A 22,899-nucleotide genomic window follows, 5' to 3' on the forward strand; every position below is an offset into this window, starting at 1 on the left:
GAAAGCCCCCACTCACTCAATACGGGGCTCTGCAAAGACCCTTGGGAGTCAAAACATACTAGTCCGCCAAAACCGCAGCTTCAGCGACAGTCTTTACATTTCGTTAATGTACATGGATATACGATCATGGATTGTGTCCTTAAATTGCTCTAGCATAATAGAATAACACAGCCCTTGGAAAGTCAGAACTGCAGAGGCGGAACATCGGCGATTAAACTGAAGACAGTAGTCGCGCAAACTCAACAGGAGTCTGTTTATCCCTTTTTAAAGTTGTAATTCGTTGGCGGTAGTAAACCTCAGGAACCAATTCGTAAATCTGTAACACAGCCATTTTAACTTTAACATAACTGACACTGTCAGGTACACTAAGAGCTGAATATGCGTCCTGCGCTTTACCAGTCAACACACACTGCAACAAAGTGCGGTCAGAATCAGGCCAACTCCTAGCGTCAGCAACACGCTCCAACAAAGAATGTCTCAGGGTCCTTCTCATTAAATTTAGGCAACAACTAAGTTCCTAGGTAAATCTGGGTCACCTTCCCAGAGCAAACTCTCCCTTGAGAGCTTTATATTCCCTAACCAGCTCCAGTCGCAGCTTGATTTTAGCATGCTCCAAATCCTGTTTAAATGCCAATTATTTTTCATACTTTACACGATCATGCTCTAGCTGTAACAGAAGCAGTTATTTCTGCTGTTCAAAAAGAAGACTAGGACTAACGGATGGCGTGGCTATTGTAATGTTACCGGGACATGGCAAGTCCTCAGCAGAGACTGCCCCAGTGGTAACTTCAAGAATAACACTCCATCAGATTGGCCTTCAATATTAACCTAATAGAATGACACTTCTCACTAATTTCAACATTGTCGTGTTCATTAATCTTCAACAGCTGTTCTTTAGTACATAATTCTAACAGTTCCTCTGACGGAAAGCGAATGAACTTGTCTCCGTAAGACACCATAGTCACAAGAAAATCTCGCTTTTCCCCTCTGCTGAGCACACCGGACCACAACCAGAGAAGTAACAATCACACTGGACACCACAGAATAGAGATGATATGGAGTTTCCCCAAAATCTACAATATCTCAAACATAGTCTTCGTGCAGATTTGCGGTGGGTTATCACGCACTGTAGTCCGCTGGCAAGGAAATAAACCACCCTCAGTACGCTGGCAGATTCCCAAGCCATGGATGTGCCCCCCGAGACAACTGCGCCGTCCAGACGCAACACAAAAATAAACAAAATAACCATGCCCAACGTATTCCAAAGTGAAACACATCGCTAAGCCAGTTTCACTACTCTACCCAAATCTCCCACTGAGGTACACAGCCGATTATACTCACCTGAGACCGATATCCCAACAGCGAGTAGAGCAAGAGTCTCCAGCCTCGGCAGGGTCCTGGAAACTAACCAATATACTTTCTCCAACGCAGCACACAACCAACTATCCACCTCCGTGGCAAGTTTACCAAACAAAGGCAAACACTACAACTCAAAAGCTGTAACAAAAGTTAAAGCACCTAGAGTTCAACATTAACTCATTAACAACATTGGGGCGGCAGCGTAGCCTAGTGGTTAGAGCGTTGGACTAATAACCGGAAGGTTGCGAGTTCAAACCCCCGAGCTGACAAGGTACAAATCTGTCGTTCTGCCCCTGAACAGGCAGTTAACCCACTGTTCCCAGGCCGTCATTGAAAATAAGAATATGTTCTTAACTGACTTGCCTGGTTAAATAAAGGTTAAAAAAAAAAAAAAAAAAAAAAAAAAAATCCACGTTTTCTCCCAAACACTAAGTTCAAGATCCCGGATGAGCCCCCCACTTGTCACGAATTGGCTTGAAGTTCGTAAACAAAATATGTATCAACTGAAGTAAACTAAATACAATTAACAATGGTGTGTGTGTAAGTAAGTGGTTGCATGCATAAATGTGATAATGAGAAATGCTGAAAGGTGCCAACGCAAACAAACAAAATCTATAAGTGTCTCTTTATGGAGAGTCTCCACAATGAATGAATGGGGAAGAGGTCTGTTTATCCCAGGACCCTCCCAGGCCCAGGTGTGTTCCATGTCGCTGACGACCCTCCCGGCTCCGCCCACCAACGTCCTATTAAGGAAAACAAAAGCAAAGAGAGAGAATTCGGAAGACAGTGGGAGGGTCGTCACAAACTTATGTGACTTGTTAAGCACATTTTTACTCCTGAACTTATTTAGGCTTGCCATAACAAAGGGGTTGAATAATTATTGACTGAAGACATTTCAGGTTTTTCATTATTAATTGGTAAAAATTTGGACACAATTCCACTTTGACATTGTGTTGTGTGTACCCCAATGACCAAAAAAATCTAAATTGTATCCATTTTCAATTCAGGAATTCTTAAAGAACAAAATACATTAATTAGATCGATACAGGACAAAATAAAGTACATTTACACAATGTGGAAAAAGACAAGAGGTGTGAATACTTTCAAATTAATACTTTTGCTAGCATGCTAGCTGTTCCTGTATACTTCCAGTCATTGCGCTAATGCTAATTAGCTATTGCACTAGCGCCAATTAGAAACATCCTTCAAACGGTATGCAGAGACATAAAAATGGTATCCATGAGTTCATCTGACTCTGGGCAAGTAGAAATGGTGCTTATGTTTGTAGCAAACCGAGCGAGCAGTGGCACGAATGAGAGCCAGGAGCGCACAGCCACCGCTTGCTCCTCAGCTCCCTGCAGCGCAGTGGCGCGCATCAGTTCTATTCAGATGGTGTCAACAGGTCCATGCATTTAGGAATAGAATGTCTTTTTAAAGTCACCAGGAGTGACCTCAGTCGTTCTGTAAACCCCCGCTGCTGAAAAACACCCTAGAGGAAACGCTGCAGGCACACACACGGACAGCTCTCTCTTTGTCAGTCATTCGAATATGCAAGTGGTGTTAATTAGACAACCCTGTCATTAGCTCCATAGTGACAGTGTTTGGGGCAGCTGCTGTAAAGCAGGGCTTAATTGATTCGGTGGTAATTGGCAGTGATCACAAGCTGGCTGCTGTTCTGGCTAGCACACATCCTCTCTACCTCTCTCACTTGCACCGTCTCTTTTTTCACACTCTCTTACTGTGCCTGGAAGGAGAGAATGATCAACGGATACACCCAACCCTCTTTCCTAAGCACAGCTTTTAGCATTTGCCCACCACCCCGTTGCACTCTCCTCCGCTCAGTAACCCTCCTTTCTCTGCTTCTTTCTCCCTCCCTCTGTCACTTTTTCTCTGTGACGCCACAGGGTCCACCTGGTCCCCAAGGCTCTCCTCACCCCCAGCCTCCTCCCCCTAACACTATGATGGGACCCCACAGCCAGGTACCGCTGCTCTCTCCGGATGTCCCAAATGATTATAGTACACAACATTTGACCAGGGCCCAGGTCAAACGTAGTGCACTATCTAGGAAATGGGGTGTAATTTGGGACACTACGGCTCTCTGTTGGCACTCCTGTTTCTTTATATGCTTTTATATTGGGAAGACTACGGTCATTTCACCCCACCCATGCCCACTTGATGTATGTCTGTACCCTCTATGTCCTTTGGCTTGATGCTTTTGGCGGCAGTGCATAATCACACTTGTTTTAAAATATGTTATCGGAAACTATACCGTTAAGCCTAATTTATAACCTATGCAATTAGCTACGTAAAAAGGCCCGTTCTGCGTACTCTCATAGCCTATTTGTAACACGATACAGCTACGCAGGATCGCCATTTTGTGTAGCTAGTTCTTGTGTTGAGTATTTGCATAGGGTAAAAACGAGGCTATTATGTTCTATTAAAAGTGAAACGTATTCCTCCGTCTGGAAAATCAGTGAGGGGGAGAAATGCATGGCTGTTCAGTGTAATTGTTGTTGTGAAGGAAACGCTGATAAATGTATTGCGGTTTAGTCTTTCATGAACCTACGTGTCGCTGGAGGCCCGCGAGGTCCCCCTATCAGGATGGGCAACCAGGTAAACAAACTACTGTACCCATATTTCTCCACCACCACTACAGTACTACCATCAGTTTAACAAAAGAGCCTTACTTCTGTAAGGTTTGATAGCATGTCTTGTCGTTGTTTTATTTGACGAGTGTTCACCCATCCCTCTTCTTCCTTGTAGCCTCCTGGCGGTGGCCCTGGCCCCCATCCCATGCTCCAAAACATGGACCACACACGACCACAAGGCCATCCTAACTTGGGACCGATGCAGAGAATGAGTGGCCCTCGAGGCATGGGCCCTATGGGGCCAGGACCCCAGGTAGACCACACTACTGATATGCCCCAATTCTATTATTTTTGTCAGGCTTGCACTGTTACACACCCATCTACGAGCAGCTAGTATTTCTCAACAGTTTGCTTGTAGTCTTTCAGACTAGCCCATTCATATTTCAAACTGCCTATGCAACATCACCCTTCCAGTCGGTCTCCTTGGATTCCGAGTTGCTGATTACAGACACCCTCCCCATGAACCATCTCTTTCCAACCCCCCCATCCCCCTCCCCCTCTCCTTTGGTTATGGTATGGTAGTCTAACTCTTGGTTGTCATTGCAGAACTTTGGTGGTGGGATGCGGCCTCCACACAACTCTATGGGCCCCGGGATGCCAGGAGTGAACATGTGAGCCTCCTCTCCATCTTAATACATTATACATCACCAGTGTGTGTTGATATTTAACTGGTTTCTCTCGCTGTATTGCAGGGGCCCAGGTGCTGGACGGCCATGGCCCAATCCAAACAATGGCAACTCTGTGAGTCCAATTTCCACTTTAGACACACACACACACACATGATGTTATCGGCTCAGATTGCACCGGTCTGTGTCCGTCCTCTCTCAGTAAGAGCTCTGGAGGCCCAATGCATTACCAAGTTCTGGATGTAATTGTAGTATTATGTATCCCAGGCTACGTCCTAAATTACGCCATATTCCCTTTCTGGCGTACTACTTTCGCCCAGGGGCCCTTTTGACTGTTCAAAAGTAGTGCACTACGTGGAGAATAAGGTCACTTGGGACACACCCCGTCGATACTGACGATGATAGGATGATGCTAAAACGATGAATGGTGATGTTTTGAGAGGCGAGTACATAAATCCCTGTTCCGGGGCAGTAATGTTTCTGTTGTGATTGATTCAGATGCCTTACTCATCACCTTCTCCTGGAGCATACGGGGTAAGCACACTCTCCGATGAGCTCTCACACACAAACGCACACACTGGCCATTACGGCAGTGTTTATATTTCACCCATTTAAAGCCACTATTGTAGTATTGTCTTTCAACAGTCTTAATTGATTGTATTGGTGCAGGTAGAATCTGACCTGATACAGCTGCCGGTGTTGTGGTTTCCTGTTGAATTGTAATAGTTTTGTGTTCTCCTGCCACTCTAAAAGGGAGGTTCTGGTGGAGGGGGACCCCCTGGAACCCCTGTTATGCCCAGCCCTGCTGGTAGGTACACCAAATCTTCACAGAGGAACAGGAATGCATGTCAAAATGTCTTGGCAAATAACCTTAGTCTTCAATGACTGTTTGCCATCTTTGGCTGTTCTCATTTACCTCACGTACACTCGTCTATTGATCATCATCATCATCATCATCATCTGGAGTGATTTGTGTATGAACCACTTTTCAGACTCTAACAACTCTGGGGACAATCTCTACACTATGATCAACACTGGACCTGGCAACCGATCAAATGTGAGTCTCCTTCTCGCCCCAGCCCTCTCCTCACATCTGTTGCAGTCACGTTGTTTCCTGTTTCTTCATCGCCAGATGTTTCTTCCAGTCATATCTTTCCGAGTTTTCTCGTCCTCCATAATGAAACTGTGCTGCATCCCAAATGGCACCCTATTCTCTACATGGTGACCTACTTTTGACCAGAGCCTGGGGGGGAGGGGGGGGGGCTGGTAAGAAGTAGTGCATTATGTAGGGAATAGGGTGCCATTTGGGATGCACACTGTTTCTCCCTGTCCCAGTCCCGTGTGATAGTGGTGCTTGTCCTGTTGACATGTGTACTAAGGCAGTGCTTGTGTCTCCTATGCTGCAGTTCCCTATGGGCCCCGGCTCTGACGGGCCCCTAGGCGCCATGGCGGGCATGGAGCCACACCACATGAATGGATCACTAGGTAACACTCTACTCCGCCACTGTTACAACACAACAACCCCGGAGCTGCAAGTCTCAATTTGGGATTTGGTTTAGGGAATAACAGTATTGACTAGTGTATGACTGGCTGGGAATACTTGCAGACTCAGTCAATCTGAACGTATGGTACGGCACCAAATGGCACCCTATTCCTTATGTAGTGCACTGCTGACCATGGCCCAAAGGGTTCTGGTGAAAAGGGGTGCACTACATAGTGAATAGGGTGTCATATGGGACGTACACCGTGTAATAGTGAAGCAAGGAGACGGATTCTCAGCGGAGGTGCCAGACTTTTGTATAATCCGGGGCACCTTTTGCATTATCACTTCAAGGTTTTAATTTTGGACTGTGAATTGTTCTCTCTCTTTCTTAGGCTCTGGTGACATGGACGGACTCAACAAGGTGAATATTATAACATGGCCATATATCTAGATTCCTATCAAAACATGACAAATCATTTTGACTTCCTTCATAAAACGTAAGCAATACATTTGTTTGCATCTACTACTTATTGTTTAGCCTGGTCCCAGATCTGTTTATGCTCTTTGCCAACTTCATTGCTGTCAACGTCAAGAGTGGACATGATGGCACGACAGACGGGCACTGAGGCGACTGCTAGTGGCCCAATTTACTTACTCTTTTTCCTGCCCTATCGTAGAACTCCCCAAACAATCTAAGTGGCATTAGCAACCCTCCTGGAACCCCGAGGGATGGCGACGAGTTGGGAGGAAACTTCCTGCACTCCTTTCAGAGTGAGAATGTAAGCTCCCTACCCTACCATGCAGCTCTATGGACTGTTTTCATTAGGGCATGCAATAGAAAATGTTTTTAAAATGAGTTGTCCCCTACTTTTTCCTGTCCAGTTTTGTTTCGTTTGATGCCTAATGAACACGACCAAGCTGAGGCCACTGTTGCCAGTAACAAAGCCTATGTGTACTGTAGGGCTTAGAGGGCAGTATTGACTCCAGTGGTGGTACCTTGACAGTCAGGCAAAGCCACAGTGACCCCATCATTGACTCTAGAGTGGCGGTGTAATGTGGGGGCACTGGGCGGTTGCCAAGTAACAGTTTTGGCTTTGTTTGTGTCAGGCCATTCTAATAGGCTTTCCTGATTTTGAACCCTTTTCCCGTCTGTACCCCTCAGCAGTACTCCCCTACCATGACGATGAGTGTGTGACATCCCCCTCCATCTGCCATCACTGAGGATCTGAGCTCATAACAGGACATGGCCAAAACACATCAGCACAGAACCAGGGACAGAATGCCATTTTGGTTCCACACAATTCCAGAATGCTGATGTACACATTTTCAAAATGGCTGGTGACTTCTGCTCCTCCTCGTTCCAAATGAAGGACAGTTCTTCTATAATCACCACCCCAAGTGTGACGAAACCAGCGACGGAAACTACTGCATACATGACACGTGCTTTAATTATTGCTTTGTAGTGCAGAACCCGTTTCGGCTTTTGCCACCTAAAACACTGAAGTGTGCATTGTGAACTAGGAGAAATGTATCTTTTTGTTTTCATTTTTCAGATCCCGCGCTCAGCCACATGTAGTATGTCACAAGACTAGTCTGAAAACATGGCGTCTGAATCTGCCTGTAACTCTGTGACCACTCCTTTGAATGACTTTGTCCCGATGTACTAGCCCCCAACTATTTAGCCACATTTTCAAAGGGAAGTGGTGCGATCGTATTGGGCCTTAGTAAGAATAGGGCCTGTAACAGTTTCGAAGTGCTCAGCGAGGGTTTTTAAAATGTCGGATCGGATGCGATGCGTCGATAGGGAATGTGTTTTGTGGGTTCTGTTTTTGTCGAGGAGAGCGATCTTATTCTGCACTGGTTTTATGTTGCTTTTTATTTAAACAGTCGGACTGCTGTTCTTGTTCTGTCAAGGGGAAAGCTAACTTGGGCTAAACCATGGGTGTGGATGCAATGGGGGGGGGGGTGCATGACTAAGATCTTTGTACAACATACTACCTAGTGCTGCTCCCGTCCACATGTGGTGTGTTTAACCTCTTCCCTGCCTGTGCTTAACACTCTGTGCCCTTTTTTCTCGCCATCGTTGTAGCAGTCTGTTTTCCTACTGTTCCATCACGGTGATGATGAAAGTTAAACCCATTGTTACCTGAGATACAGATTGGTAGTTTTTTTTCTTTCTTTTTTTCTCTCAATGTATTTGTTTGGTTATTTTTTTAAGTATTTTGATACAAATTTGACTTACGTGTATTGGCCCAGTTATTTCAAGATTAGTTAAAGCTTTGTAAACCAATTCTAGTATCATAAACTTAGCGGCAGTCTTGTAAATGTGAACGTTTATTTCATTTTCTGTGAATATTAAGCATTATACACCTGTTGCTGGTATATATATTATTTTTCAAATTGGGGGAAAGAGTGCTGTTAATATAATTTTACAATAACTTAACTTCTTGTCCATTTCCTTTTTTCCTGTTTGCCACTTTTCAAAGCAAGTAGGGTGATTTGGATACTATTTAATTACCTTGACACTCTCTCACTCATGTTTTTACTATCCTCGTCTGGAACACATTCATTTCCATTCTAAATCCTATTTTTCCTTACACTAACCTTAACCCCTAACCTAAAATAACCGTTTTATTATCTGTGTGGAGATTTCTGGTACCCACGAGGATAGTAATTACAAGCAGCCACACACACACGTTCACAAAACACCCTGACTCACTCCAAATGTCTGACAATAGATATCAGGGAAGTGTCCAAGGAAAGACCTAGTAACAAATATTTAAACCTCACAACTTGTATACATAAATACATTTGTTTTATTCAAGTACACTCCAAATATGATTATTGCTGTTTTACAAAGAACAGCGGATGAGTCGTTCATACAAATTGGACAGACAGGAAGTGACTGTAGTGCTGGTGACCTCTAGTTCAAGGTATGCATCCCAAATGGCACCCGTTAACCTATTTAATGCACTACTTTCAACTAGGGACCATAGTGCACTACTTTTGACCAGAGCTCTATGTAGGGAATAGGGTGCCATTTGGGATGCATACCCTGTGTTATTTTTTTCGGACCATTTTCATATATCGGATTAGGGCCTTTGTCAACTTCTACCTTACTCGAAGTACAGAACATCTCTTGGCTCTGGTAGGTGTGGGCAACACAGGTGTCTGTATGGGGATCCCAGAGACTACGACTAGCCAATTACGAGCCCTCCATATCCTTGCTGCCCCTCTGGACCCAGCTGGCCTAGCGCCACAGTACACACCAGCCGGTAGCGGTCAGGACACACAGTCCTCACCAGAGCCTTCACCTCCTCACTCAGCGCCTTGACTAGACCACCACAGGAGGGGGCGCTATAATCCATGGCCTCCAGCCGAGATGACAGGAAGTCCTGCAGCATCCGATGGACCAGGCCGCAGGGGAACTTCTCGGCAGGCTGGGCCGAACCCGCTGGCACCTGAAGAGCAGAGGTGAATCCCAAACATATTTCCTTGATTTCTCAAGCCCCCACCAAGGGGCACATCATGTGAGCCATGGAAACATGGCTCACTCGAGACACGCTATCGGAGTCGGTACAGCTGGCTGAGTCCTCACTTTCTGCTCCAAAGTGCATTGGAGGACAAGATCTGGGATTCCTCCCCTCTGCTGTTCTCCTCCAATGCACTTTGGGTAGGTGAGGAGAGAAGACACGAGGAATCAAGGACCTAAAATTGAGATTGAATCTGAAGAGACAGCCAGGGATGTGTCTTAACAGTCTAAAATGCCTCTGTCTTATCTCATTTATGGGCACTGCTCTGAAAACACAGGAAAGGTGAATGCAACATGACGGTTGGCCACCAGGAGTTTGCCTTTGTCTGTCCGGTTTCTTCTATATCAGTGCAGATGAAGGAAATGAGATGAAACAAAGCCACTTTAGACTGAGATATGCCCAGGCCAGGGGGAGGGGTAACTGTTGGCTAAGTGGCTAGACTACTGGTGAAAGATCAGGGCTGTTCTGTTCAACTTTAGCGTGTAGCTATATGTATGTGTTGATCTGACCTGCTCATTGACTATAACAATAGGTTTCCTTGCCGGGATGTTCCTCATTGCAATCTTCAGTGCAATGCGTTCCTGAGTACACACAATTAAACAGAGCGATCCAGTATGACAACAGGGTCATATTTTATTAGTGAACACTAAATACGGAAAACAAGGACAAGTTCAGGTCGTCCCATACCGTTGCTTCCATTTTGGTCCTAGTGAATACGCCAATGTCTACTTATGTTCTATATCCATCATTTATTCATCCGAATGAATACAACGTGAAGGTTAAAAAGAGATACTTCACAGGCAGACGGTAGTGATTCAATTAGGTATTCAATGAGAAACACTTGGTCATGTCCAGTAGGGCCCACCATGGCAAAACAGTTTGCATCAACATGCTTTTATATTCATAGTGAACTTCCCAGTTTCACTCTGTTCTTAAACGTTTTCTTCCTACTGAACATGTCCCATTGGTTTGAATGGGTCCTCTGGCTCCTTAGGCTTTACCTTGACTACGTCCCAAATTACAGCCTATTTCCTATGTAGTGCGCTACTTCTGACCAGAGCCCTTGTCAAAAGTAGTGCACTATGTAGGGAATACTGTGCCCCCCACCTTGAGTGCCTTGGAGAACTTCTGGGTGGCGACGAGCCCTTTCAGGCTGAAGAGGGCCTGGGGTTTAGTGTGGGCATGAGCCTGGCTGGGAGCTGGCCTAGACGACGGCCTAGACGACTGCCTATGGAGCAATGAAGGGGCTCCCCCTGACACCTGTGATTAACATATAGACACAAAAGATCAGTGGACACACCATTTGGTGGTAACCATTTGAATAATAAACATCTAGTAGATACGCTAAGAAGACATTCATCATTGTGTACTTTATGTTTCAAGGCTGGACACAAAAACATTCCAAATGGATCAGGCAACACTCATGTACTGTTTTTTTCCCATTTTTTATTTTGTCCCCCTGTTACAATAGTTATAGGTTTATACGGTGCCTTGTTGTACCTCTACTGCTTTGCTGCTCTTCTCCTGGCTCTCTCTCACTGAGGCAGTGGCTGGAACCTCGCTGCCTCTGGCGTGCTTGGCTGCCATTTCTAAACAGTGGCAGTAAGTACAAGTGATGATGTCCACACCACATATTGTTTTGCCCATTTAGCCCATAAACCACAATTTTAAACAACTGTAAACCGTTAAATATGTCGCTGATATTGACGCTAAGCAAATAATCAATATCTACTATACAAAATGTCTTGTTTTACAATGCAACATAGCTTTGATCCAGCTATGCTAATAGTGCACGGCGACCCACTACAGATGAATAGATGGTTCTGCCGAGGTTTTGCTCTTACCTGCCCAGGTTGGCTCTGCTGCAATGGGGAATGGACAGGAGCAATCGTTACACTCGTACCTGTTCCCTCCCCCTTATGTGCTTTCTGTGGGTTGCCTTTGCTACTCAGCCCCCCTCACATTGCGTTGTAGCACTGCCAAGTTCCTGTCACTGTACAAAAATATTTACAGCAAACCAATATAAGGATCTGCATTTATTCTGCACACTGGGCAAGCCCATCCCTCTACTATGCTCAGGGCTGTTCCAATCGAAAAGCTCATCCACTTGTCCCAGCTATTGCCCACTTCTCTCCTCTCCGATTCTGCAACCACTGGATACCTGGGATTGGGCAATAGCTTCATATAGCTCATATAGAGTTTCATATAGCTCTCACCTATTTAGTTATTTCAGATTTGCTAAGGGGAAAACAGTGTGGAAGGATACAACATTTTTGGATTCAAATGCAGCCAGTCTTGTAGGGGAGAGGTCTGACAGACATCTAGCATGTTGACTCCTGCCTCACAATAGGAACTAGGCCTAAACTGTTCCAGTGAATCCAGTCGTTTTTCCTCACTTTACGTGTCCCAAATGGCACGCTAGTCCTGTTACAATGCACTACTTTTGACCAGGGCCCATAGCGATCTGGTCAAAATCAGTGTACTGTAAAGGAAATAGGATGTGATTTGGGACACATCCACTGCAACAGGATGTGGCCTGGCTGGGGACGAGCCAACCAACCTCTCCCTCGCTGGCTTAGGTCTTCCTCACAAGATTGTTTGGAAAGTTGTAGCAACACTAAACAGTTTGTTCACCGTATCCTAGTAATTCACATATAATCTTGAGTTATGATGTTTCCAGGTTTCTCTTTGATTTTCGCATTGTGCTTTTTTATTTGTGTGCTTATGTCTTACGAGCTCAAGCTGTCATGGGGATACTATACACTGCATGGAGCCAGATTATTGATTTATCTTGTAAAAATGGGTGGAAGTTTGTTCCGTTTGTGGTCTTGGTCCCGTTCCAGGCGGACATTGTATTGCATCAACCAATGGTGGCACGCCAAGTATTTTACTGTGCAGTCGGGTATCAGATTCCTATATCATATGATGTGGTTAGCTGAATGTGTAGCACCTATCCAGGCGTTTTTAGATCTGGCAGGCATCTGCAATGTTTATTTTTACTGCTTGGGAGGTGACCTGTTCAATAACAACAAGGAGAGGCACGGCCTATGTCCCAAATGGTAGTCAATTCCCATATAGTGCACTATATTGGGAATAGGGTGCCATTTGGGACAGGTCCAAGGTGAGGCACAGTCATGTGACGTGCAGATGGACTGATGAGAACAACTTCTTTATGTCTCATCTTCTGTTACAATACACTGATTTGACAAATGACATACTGACCAGGTGAAAGCTGTGATCCCTTATCGATGTTGCTGTTAAAATCCACTTCAAATCAGTGTAGATGACGAGACAGGTTAGAGGAGGATTTTTAAGCCTTGAGACATGAATTGTCATTCAGAGGGTGAATGGGCAAGACAAAAGATTTAAGTGCCTTTGAACGGGATATGGTAGTAGGTGCCAGGCACACCGGTTTGTGTCAAGAACTGCAATGCTGCTGAGTTTTTCCACGCTCAAAAGTTTTCCGTGTGCATCAAGAATGGTTCAACCCCCAAAGGTCATCCAGCCAACTTGACAAAACTGTGGGAAGCGTTGGAGTCAACATTGGTCAGCAGCCCTGTGGAACACTGTCAACTGACACCTTGTAGAGTCCATGCCCCGACAAAGAGGCTGTTCTGAGGGCAACTCATTTTAGTAAGGTGTTCCTATTGTTTGGTATACTCAGTGTATGAAGTCAATAATCTTGTGAGAATTCTGAACAATTAATCATATAATGAAAACATGCAAATATATATATATATATATATATATATATATATATATATATATATATATATATATACTTTTTTAAATAAACAATGATCCCAAGGGCAACATCAGTTCATTAAGAGTTTTTAATAAGCAGGTATATCCTCAATCACCACAACAACATGCTCTAAATGCTCCTAAATTATTTAGCAACAAATCTGCTTTCAGTTCATCAAATTACAATGACCAGAGGTTTGCACTGTAATCATCATGGAAAAAGCAGTTGTATCCCAGAGTAACTTATGAACATTCATGGACAATGTATCAAGAGAATGTTTACAGATATGCCAGTGCAATTACTATATGGCTATTACACATCAACTACACCTATTTACATTTGAGAAATTCTTAATGTTACGTAAAGTACAAGATCCCGTACGAAATATATATTGATAATCTAGCAGCCAAAGGGCTTGTTTCACACTCGGCCCTTAGAAAAGGTATGATAGTGCAGTTATGTCAATACAATATAACAACTCTGACCTGAACCGCAGCCTGGATTTTTACTAAAGGTCAGAATTAACAACCACCTTTACTTCCTATGATAAGTTCCTTGTTTTATCAACCCACCCATTCTGATTGAATGGTCTCTCTCCAGGTTTCTCCTCATCGGGTTACAGAGGCCATAGGCTTGATCTGTGTCTGTCACTAAAAAACAGTCTTCAAACTAAAAAAGGTGGATAATTGGGATGCCAGAGAGCAGAAATACACATAATAATATGGGCATGAGATAAGATAACAAAAAATAACAGAAAAAAAGGTTAGTGACAGATGGGATTCACCTCTTCCTACTTCATTTTCTCCAGGAAGGAACGCACCTCCTCAGGGCTGTAGCCTCTTGGCCCGATCTTTCCCTGGTAACAGACAGAAGACTGGTGATTTAGACAGGAGCAACAAGTGGATTTATTGGTGAACTGTGAGTGACAGACTCCTCTCTATGAGACTCACAAAAGAAAGTGAGAGATTCAGGTGCCTAACAGGTCTTACAGGCCTATACCTTTGTATGATATGGTTGTACCTATGTTTATGTTATTTATTTTTATATATATTTTTTAATCCCAGGCCCCGTCCCCGCAGAAGGTCTTTTGCCTTTTGGTAGGCCGTCATTGTAAATAACAATTTGTTGTTAACTGACTTGCCTAGTTTAAAAAAAGGGTTAAATAAAGATACAATAAAATACTTGTGTAACAGAAGTTCAACAGCCTTCTGTTCAGTGTTCCAAATATCCTTTCCCATAAGTCTGGAAAAACTACTGAGTCAGGATGTGTCCATGTGAGCCAGAAAGCAAAGAATGCTTTGGCAGGATTCCAAAAACTCCAGACAAGAAGTGCACCTTGATTTCTCTTTACCTTTGCACACCGTCAGTTTTGTTACGCAATTTTTAAAAAATACATTTGATCTATGTGTATTCTTTTTACTCCTTCCTTTTTTCGTAACTCTTAACATTTTCTTAACTGTCCTTACCTTATAAACAACCTTTCCTGCCTGCAGCACATACAGCCGCTCTGGAATAGCACCATATTTACTAGCTGTGGTGTCTTTCATTTCATCCACTACGATGGGGCACAGGGGGTCCTCTTTGACCAGGAACTGTGCTGCAGCCAGCCGCTCCTCCTGGTTTCGGTGTTTAGTAATGTCAACGTTGTTGGCAAAGACCCAACCGTCTGAAGCAGAGAGAAAAATCACAGTGAGGATTGTAGTGGCTTGATATTTGTGAAGCCTAGGCTATATACCTTATTTTAATACAACCGATTATTTTTTTTAAAGCCACAATCAGTTATAATTCTTAAATTAGCATTATAATAATTGCTCCAGGTTTAGAATAGATTACAAAGCCATCATCACATAGGTCTATATGGTCTCGTACTATTCATTTGACCAATAACATCGTTCCCAGGCTAATTGAGCAAAGGCGGAAGTGTCCGGATATTTGACCAATGACCACCTCCACATCATTCACCTGTTGAATGCGCCTCGGCGATGTAGACCACCAGGAAGTCTGCCACATCGCCGAAGTCCTTGACGAGTTGCTTGAACTCGCAAAGTTTATACATGAACGGGGGTCAGGTACAACTTCCAAAACTCAACACCAGTGGTCTGTTGTCTGACAGACAAAAAAAACAGAGAACATTATTGTAGCCTAGTATTTAGAAAGGAAGTTGATAAAATAACTGGCATGATACTACTGACTATACTGCACACGAGCAGTCGTCTATTCACCTTTCAAATAGTTGTAGATACTGGTAATCTTGCCGTCCAATGTAATCACTGGTGAGTCGGGAGCATTGTTGCCCACAAAAGCTTCTTGACCGGCATTAGTCCACATGTGCCCTAGGATGGTCTTGACAAAATTCCATGACATAAAAGTCGGTCCCCAATCTTCATACTTGAACTTCGGATTCTGGGTCATAGTTACCTTTTCGCCCATTTTTAAGATAAGTTTCTTGGTCAAACTTCGTGAAATCAAATTCAGAACCGTGAGAAAGACAAATTGCATGAACGCAAAGCAAAATAAACATGGCATTGACAGATAAATGAACCATTTCCATATTAATATCATATTTTTATTTGGTGCTCAGCGAAACAATAGCCTATGCGTGATTTCTTGCCTATTTTATGGCAGAGTGCAACGTTGTGCAAACAAACACTCCCTCCTCGACCGCCTTTGTGGGCTTTTGACTAAACGTTACTTTTACCCCTGACATGTATGCGATTTGACAGAGTAAAGTAGAATGTTGTTAATAGATTTTGACCCAATTTTTTTTTACACCATACTGCTTGAGCCCATCCAGGTATTTGAGATCCATTTTGGATAATTTTGACGATTGAATTTACCGTAAACTACCCCTTGTGAGCGCACTTACAAATGTATCTCCAGGACTAGGAATAAGAAGTGCGTGTGTGTGTTGACCAGACACTGAATCATCCACTAGATGTCACTACTCAGCCGTACTTCACTGATATTCATGTCCGCTATTGTCGTCAACCAGTAGCCTATAGGGTCGTTCCATTTGATTTCAATAACTTTCCATACATATTTGCCCATGGTAGAAGTTGTCTTCAAGTGATACCGATACCCCCCACCCTACCACGAGGCATCCATGTCTTTATCACTTTATCTCTTACAAACAAGGCTGTCAAATTGTCTATAAACATGTAAACTCCTGTTTTTCCCCCCATCTATATGTTGTAGTTTAAACCCTTTTTAAAAAACATAATCTGAGATGTTTGTGTTGTGCTCACAATCGGTCGAGACATAGCATAGCTAGATCACTGCAATTTAGCTGGTACATTGTTGAAATTCAAGTTGAACAAAAATAAGACAGCTCTCCGCTAAGTAAACTTAAATGAACATATCTTGTATTGCCTTACAAACGTTTTGGGTATGACCCCTTCTTCAGAATGCATAGGAGGCAATGTTACAACAACAAATACAGGCCACACACAAAGGGGTGTAATTATAGATTCACAAAGTCAATATTGGCCCAATCAAAAGATCCCAGCAGAGGGAGCTTTGGGGAAAAAAAAACATGAAAATTCACTGACTATACCAAACATTAGGAACACCTTTCTAATATTGACTCTACAAGGAGTCGGTCAGCAGCGTTCCACATGGATGGTGGCTCACGTCGACTCCAATGCTTCCCGCAGTTGTGTCAAGTTGACTGGATGACCTTTTGGTGGTCGACCATTCTTGATACACACGGAAAACTGTTGAGCGTGAAAAACCCAGCAGCATTGCAGTTCTTGACACAAACCGGTGCGCCTGGCACCTACTACCATACCCTGTTCAAAGACACTTAAATATTTTGTCTTGCCCATTCACCCTCTGAATGGCACACATAAACAATCAATGTCGCAAGGCTTAAAAATCCTTATTTTAACCTGTGTCCTCCCCTTCATCTGCACTGATTGAAGCGGATCAACAAGTGACATCAATAAGGGATCATAGCTTTAACCTGGATTCACCTGGTCACTCTATGTCATGGAAAGAGCAGGTGTTCTTTATGTTTTGTATACTCAGTGTATACACAAACACACAATAAAGATACATTATGATATCAGCCTAAATGTTAGGAGCATATGTATACTCAGCCTACATATTTATAGCCTCTACAAAATAAATATGTATACTCAGCCTAGATATTTATAGCCTTCTACAAAAACACAAGAAAAGGAACACTATTTTTTGAGACCTGCTGGGGCAAGGGTGCCCAAGCGATCTATCCAATGTGTCTCTCTTTGGAGAAGTCATTTATCCCTATCTCCTATACCCTACGTGGCGCCTTCACTAATCAACGCCCAAATGAACGTAGGGCAGATGGTTCGTGATTATGGCAATTGAAATGCTGGCAACAGGGGATTTTTCATTGTGGTTACGAATGGAGGCATCATGCAAACAAATCCTTGTCTTAAGTTCACGTTTGGTCTTACCCACATAATAACAGTTACAGCAACACTTAAGGAGATGTACCACATATTTGTGTCACAAGTTATTTTTACCTCCAACCTCTGATCGTGGCATTACAGTGAACACTGTTGTGACAAGGGAAATTTCCATCAGGAATGCGAGAAATGAAACTTTAAATTACTACCACAAAGATGGCCACCGGTCAACCCACCTGAATGTCCACATAAATAGGACGTTCTATTCTATTATCTATATTTCTATGATTTCAATAGGTTTCCCATTGAAGATCGATAGTATAATTTGAAACAACTGATATATTCCCATTCAAGTCCACATTCGCTGATGTGTGGACCTCCAACCATCTTTGTGCTACCAGTTGAAAGTTGAAAATGTTATTTTATTCCATTTTAGTACATTTATCAGCCAAAACATGGCACGCATGGTTCACCCACACTGTATTCAAGAGCATGCTGTGTCTCAACCAATGGCGGGCACAACACAAACATCTCAGATGATGTAACATAGGGTCTAAGCTAAAACATATGCTAAAATTAATAATAAAAACAGAGTTCAGACATTTTTGACACGTTTTTATAAAATAGTTTGACAACCCTGTTTGTAAGCTTTTAAATGATATCAAACTCAAATGTTTATCTTATCCAGAGATGAAGACACACGCATATTACATCTGCACCCGTGCTTCTACATCTGCATTGCTTGCTGTTTGGGGTTTTAGGCTGTTTTATTTTGTTGTATAGCACTTTGTGACATCTGCTGATGTAAAAAGGGCTTTATAAATACATTTGATTGATTGAAAAATTCATTTGATTAATATTATATCTCATGGTAGGGTGGAGTATGCAAAATGAGTCAACTTTGAGCACCTATTTTCTGACCACTTCTACCATGGGCAAATATATATAGAAAGTTTTATTGAAATCAAAAGGGGTACGGTCAAAATGGGATTGAAATCAAATGGAATGACCCTATATCTAATATCCTTGACGTGTTGTAAACCACAAGGCCTAAGACTATTTCTAAATAATTATCTAAATTACGAATATGCTCGAATGGCTATGGGTATTCACATCCTATATTTTATTTAAGAGAAATATATAATAATATAATACAAATATAATAATATATTTCACATTATTATTATTATTTTCTTTCAAATTTCAATTCTAGACCCTCAACCTCACAGCATGTGCTATCATGCTTATACAATTCATAGGCATAGGCCTATATTGTTAGGTGTATTTATTTTTATTAATCAAATGCATCATTTGTTTAGGTGATTCATGTTTATATGGATGGACGTCTTTAGGCCTATACTTTCCTCGAACAGGCTTAGTTCACATAGGCCTTATAATTGTAGTCTTTTTTTGCAACACATGATAATTCTTACTTTTAAACTGACCTAATAAGAGACAGATGCTTAGGTGCATGCCTTAACAACTTACGATATACGCTGTAATTTCTGAAAAATAAGCATATAGGCTTTCCAATTCCCTGACCTACACAAACAATTTGACGGAAATAAAAAAATACAATTATAACAACTGTTATGTTAGGCTTACAAGCTCAAATAAAATACATTGAATACTTCAATAATGTGCTTCCTTTGAAAATAAAACGAACAACTAAAAGTCACACATTGAGCTAACAACATCGATGTTTTCACATAAATTAGATTACTTATTATATTGCCCGTGTGTGCGTGCGTGTGCACTGTCTTTTAATGAATAATTATGAAATCATCGACACCTGTTCTATTTCCTTTTTATAGTTTCTTAATAAAAAATAATTAAACAAATCACAATGTGAACCAGAGCTCCCATACATTTCAATCAAATCCCCTCCAACATGTTCCCTTATTTGTCTTTGTCATATAAAATAAACGTTCCCTTAATCCTAATCGATTTCTCACTTAAGTTTGCAGTACCCTACAAGTGCCTGTAGCCCTAAATAACCTAAAGCCATATGTAGTGATATTTGCTCATAATTTACTTGGCACCTGTCCATGATCTGCTGTTTCGTCAATAGCACATCAGTTTTCTCTCCCTGTAAAACGACTCTCCTCGATCAATATCTTCATATCCTCCCATTGGCCAACTGACAGTGCCTTCATTGGCGCAGAGACGCAATAACTCGAATACTGCCGACTCAGTGGATGCATCAGATGTCAGTCAAAGGGAAGACGCATGTTTTGGATGCTGAGAATTGATACTTCAGAAAAGTGTTAAAAGTTTATGGAAGCAGAAAGGATGCTGTTGGTTAAGACGTGCTTTTCTTCGCATTTGGCCGACGATGTTGATGTACACCGAGTCCGACCATAGGCTATACATATTCTCCCCCTTTTGACGGTTCATTAGTCGGATAAGGTAGGTGTCGTCAAGAGAATGAAGATCATTCACTTCTTGTCAGTGTATATTCTTGCATTTATCATCCCCAATGATTCCATGTTATTTTACAATTCGGAAAACAATGCCAAACGTTTAGGAGATGGTTTGATGTGTCTTCAAATCTTTTAAAGAGGAAATGTGATTTTCTGTCCCGAAAACAGGTAAATGTGAACACAGAAAATACACACTGGGAACAACGAAATTCCGATGCAGAAATCCTCAGCACTCTTCGGGATGGTCAGTCACTGCCAAACCCCATCGTTTTCAGACTTCACGGGACTGACTCTCTCCATGTACAGCAGTAAATCGGACATCTGCGCCAGACGCATCGGGAACGACGGTTTTGGAGCCCAGAGTCATATGCAATGTCCGAGTCCAAAGCGGCATGCCGCGCCAGAAGAGCGCTATGGATCTCAAGAGAAAGGCCTTTTGACAGCCAAATCTCCCCGCGCCTGCTTCTCTCTCTCCCCCGAACAAGGTAAAGGCCTAACCTTTGATTCAACGCGCTCATCTGTATCGCATAATGTATTTTATCAGTAAAATCTAGTTGTTAAAGCAACAGTTTTTTTGGGGTGGTGAAACGTGCGGTCTAAATCTAAATTGTATCATGCTAATATTGTGGAAATATTAACACAATGACTAACATTTGTAGCTTCTAATTTGCACTTTTTATGCTAACAGGGATTATATTTGTTATAAGTGAATCAAATAATATATTATTATTGTCATTCCTTCCAGCCCATCCATCTGGTTACTCTGAAATTGTGCCAGAGTTTCTGGTTGGCCACATATGGAGTCTTTATAAGTGCAATGCTCTTCCTCTTTGATCCACTGTATATTTAGTTGACAGATCTGTGTTTGCAGTTGTGGATTCTACTGTTGATAACAACCTCATTAATTAAGTGCAGAGGTCACTGATGTATAGTCTTGCCAATTTCATGAAGAGCACCACAATCAAAGTCATCTCAGCCACACAGCGCAGCCCTGTGAAGGGATTGAAGTGATACATGTGAAGGGACAGCCCGAGAATGGAGCACTTTGACTTCTCCTCTATATGGATCATCAACAGATGTGACTGCACTCACTTTTAGGGAACAGTGCTTAATTTAACAAGTTCTGTATGAGGACAGATTGAGGTGGACAGATGCGGACATCTCTGGAGTATATGAGCGGATACCATTTCATTGAGCTGTTATAGATAACATACTGTCATTGGATAGGTACAAACTAACTTCAATAGACACATTTAATAGAACATTATTTATGTAGCCCATTAGCACATATTTATTTTAAGAAATACATTTTAAGCGTAAATGTAATAGTAGATATTTTAAGATTAAATGTCATTTGTTTGGTGAATGACCTAAAATAGTTTGAATTTTAAGCATCATTGAGATTAATAAACATTCCTCAAGGCTTTTCTATAATCTAATTTGTAACCTCCTCACTCAGGTTTATTAACAAACATGAAATTGTTTAAATAATTATTGGATATTTTGTACTGGGATGAATGCAGGTAGTGCTTCATGATGTAGCGGTATTATGTGGCAAGTATCTTGTCCGGGACTTAAATACTTGTGTTAGCGCCTATGTCTAACCCCTAAAACGTTAGCTCAGTGGGCTAACATGTTGATGGTGAGTTGTGCAGACGGTCTGGGTTTGATACCCTGCCGTTAGTTACACACGCATACCGTATGCTTCAAATCTATGTCAAACATACAGTATTATTTTGTATTTTCTTTCTGGCATGCTTTGAAGATGAAATTATATATTTTTTTATCCTTTTCATCATTCAGAAATATAGAATTTGTTGAACTGAAAAATTCAGTTGTTTTGTTTGATATTCTCATTTTTTTCAATCATATATTATTTTTGACTGTGAATCATGCACAGGCCTTGAGTGCAGTGACTAGTCTTCAGACCCTTTCATACCCTTGTCTTGAAACAACGGTCAGATACATACAGTCAGGTCCAAAATGATTGGCGCCTTTGATAAAGATGAGGGGAAAAAGACTGTATAAAATAAGTAATACAAATACTGAGCTATATCTAATATTGAATGCTGAATTAAAAAAAAGTCTACTTATGCATCCTTATTTCAACACCAAACTCACCACTGGTGTACGTGGCTAAAGAGCTCTATTTTCATATCATCAGACTATAGCACCAGTTTCAATCCAAGTGCCAGTGCTGTTTAGCAAACTCCAGTTTTTTACATTTGTTGAATGACATGAAAATAGAACTCTTTGCTGTTGAAATAAGGATGCATAAGCAGAAAAGAATCCCATACCTACTGTAAAATAAAACATGAATAACGATGTTTTAAGTGAGAAGTAGGCATTAGTCAGAGGCCAAAAAAGAAAGGAAAAACACGAGCACTGCAATGCCTACCCCACCCATGCTCTACCAAGGTTTACCAGCACTACAGTAGCAATGTTGATCTATTGTACTTCAAACAATGTGTATGCAGGTTGCTTAGGATTCAAGCCAGGTTGCCTAGTGTTTGGAGTAACGTTAGCTAATGTTTAACGTTAGATGAGCAATGCCCATTACGTGTATTATACATTAGCAGTGTGGCAGTTTCCCAAAGTTTGGTGCTGACTATGAACTTTACTTAGCTAGCTAGCTGTGCTTTTTTGGAAGAATGTGGGAGATATTTTCAACATTGAGTTGTCCCGGTGCATCGC

At 42.1% G+C, this 22,899-nt stretch overlaps 3 protein-coding genes across 6 annotated transcripts in view; 2 read left to right on the top strand and 1 right to left on the bottom strand.

Moving 5' to 3' along the window:
* LOC123997399 (single-stranded DNA-binding protein 3-like) overlaps nucleotides 1-8,559 on the top strand; it is a 30,887-nt gene extending 22,328 nt beyond the window's left edge. Inside the window, exons 6-17 of one of the 4 annotated variants that reach the window (XM_046301583.1) lie at nucleotides 3,264-3,338; nucleotides 3,910-3,972; nucleotides 4,123-4,260; nucleotides 4,554-4,618; nucleotides 4,700-4,748; nucleotides 5,132-5,167; nucleotides 5,387-5,441; nucleotides 5,626-5,690; nucleotides 6,040-6,118; nucleotides 6,509-6,537; nucleotides 6,794-6,895; nucleotides 7,279-8,559. In XM_046301583.1, coding sequence (XP_046157539.1) covers nucleotides 3,264-3,338; nucleotides 3,910-3,972; nucleotides 4,123-4,260; nucleotides 4,554-4,618; nucleotides 4,700-4,748; nucleotides 5,132-5,167; nucleotides 5,387-5,441; nucleotides 5,626-5,690; nucleotides 6,040-6,118; nucleotides 6,509-6,537; nucleotides 6,794-6,895; nucleotides 7,279-7,311 — 789 coding nt within the window. In that variant the 3' untranslated portion in view covers nucleotides 7,312-8,559. The remainder of the gene's footprint in view (nucleotides 1-3,263; nucleotides 3,339-3,909; nucleotides 3,973-4,122; nucleotides 4,261-4,553; nucleotides 4,619-4,699; nucleotides 4,749-5,131; nucleotides 5,168-5,386; nucleotides 5,442-5,625; nucleotides 5,691-6,039; nucleotides 6,119-6,508; nucleotides 6,538-6,793; nucleotides 6,896-7,278) is intronic. The other 3 variants (XM_046301584.1, XM_046301585.1, XM_046301586.1) reach the window with 3 other exon arrangements.
* Nucleotides 8,560-13,464: 4,905 nt separating this feature from the next.
* Nucleotides 13,465-16,095, bottom strand: dio1 (iodothyronine deiodinase 1). Its single transcript, XM_046299929.1, has 4 exons — nucleotides 15,617-16,095; nucleotides 15,357-15,500; nucleotides 14,861-15,060; nucleotides 13,465-14,250 (listed from the first exon to the last, which is right to left on the bottom strand). Exons 1-4 carry the CDS (start codon nucleotides 15,954-15,956, stop codon nucleotides 14,185-14,187), a joined length of 750 nt encoding a protein of 249 aa, XP_046155885.1. The 5' UTR covers nucleotides 15,957-16,095; the 3' UTR covers nucleotides 13,465-14,184.
* Nucleotides 16,096-20,015: 3,920 nt separating this feature from the next.
* The window catches only part of LOC123997401 (zinc finger protein GLIS1), a 119,665-nt gene continuing 116,781 nt past the window's right edge, over nucleotides 20,016-22,899 (top strand). The window contains 2 exon segments of the mRNA XM_046301590.1: nucleotides 20,016-20,191; nucleotides 20,374-20,690. Of these exon segments, the coding sequence (XP_046157546.1) occupies nucleotides 20,420-20,690 (271 nt within the window). The 5' untranslated portion in view covers nucleotides 20,016-20,191; nucleotides 20,374-20,419.

The sequence above is a fragment of the Oncorhynchus gorbuscha genome, linkage group LG15, assembly GCF_021184085.1.
Source record: "Oncorhynchus gorbuscha isolate QuinsamMale2020 ecotype Even-year linkage group LG15, OgorEven_v1.0, whole genome shotgun sequence".
NCBI lineage: Eukaryota > Metazoa > Chordata > Actinopteri > Salmoniformes > Salmonidae > Oncorhynchus > Oncorhynchus gorbuscha.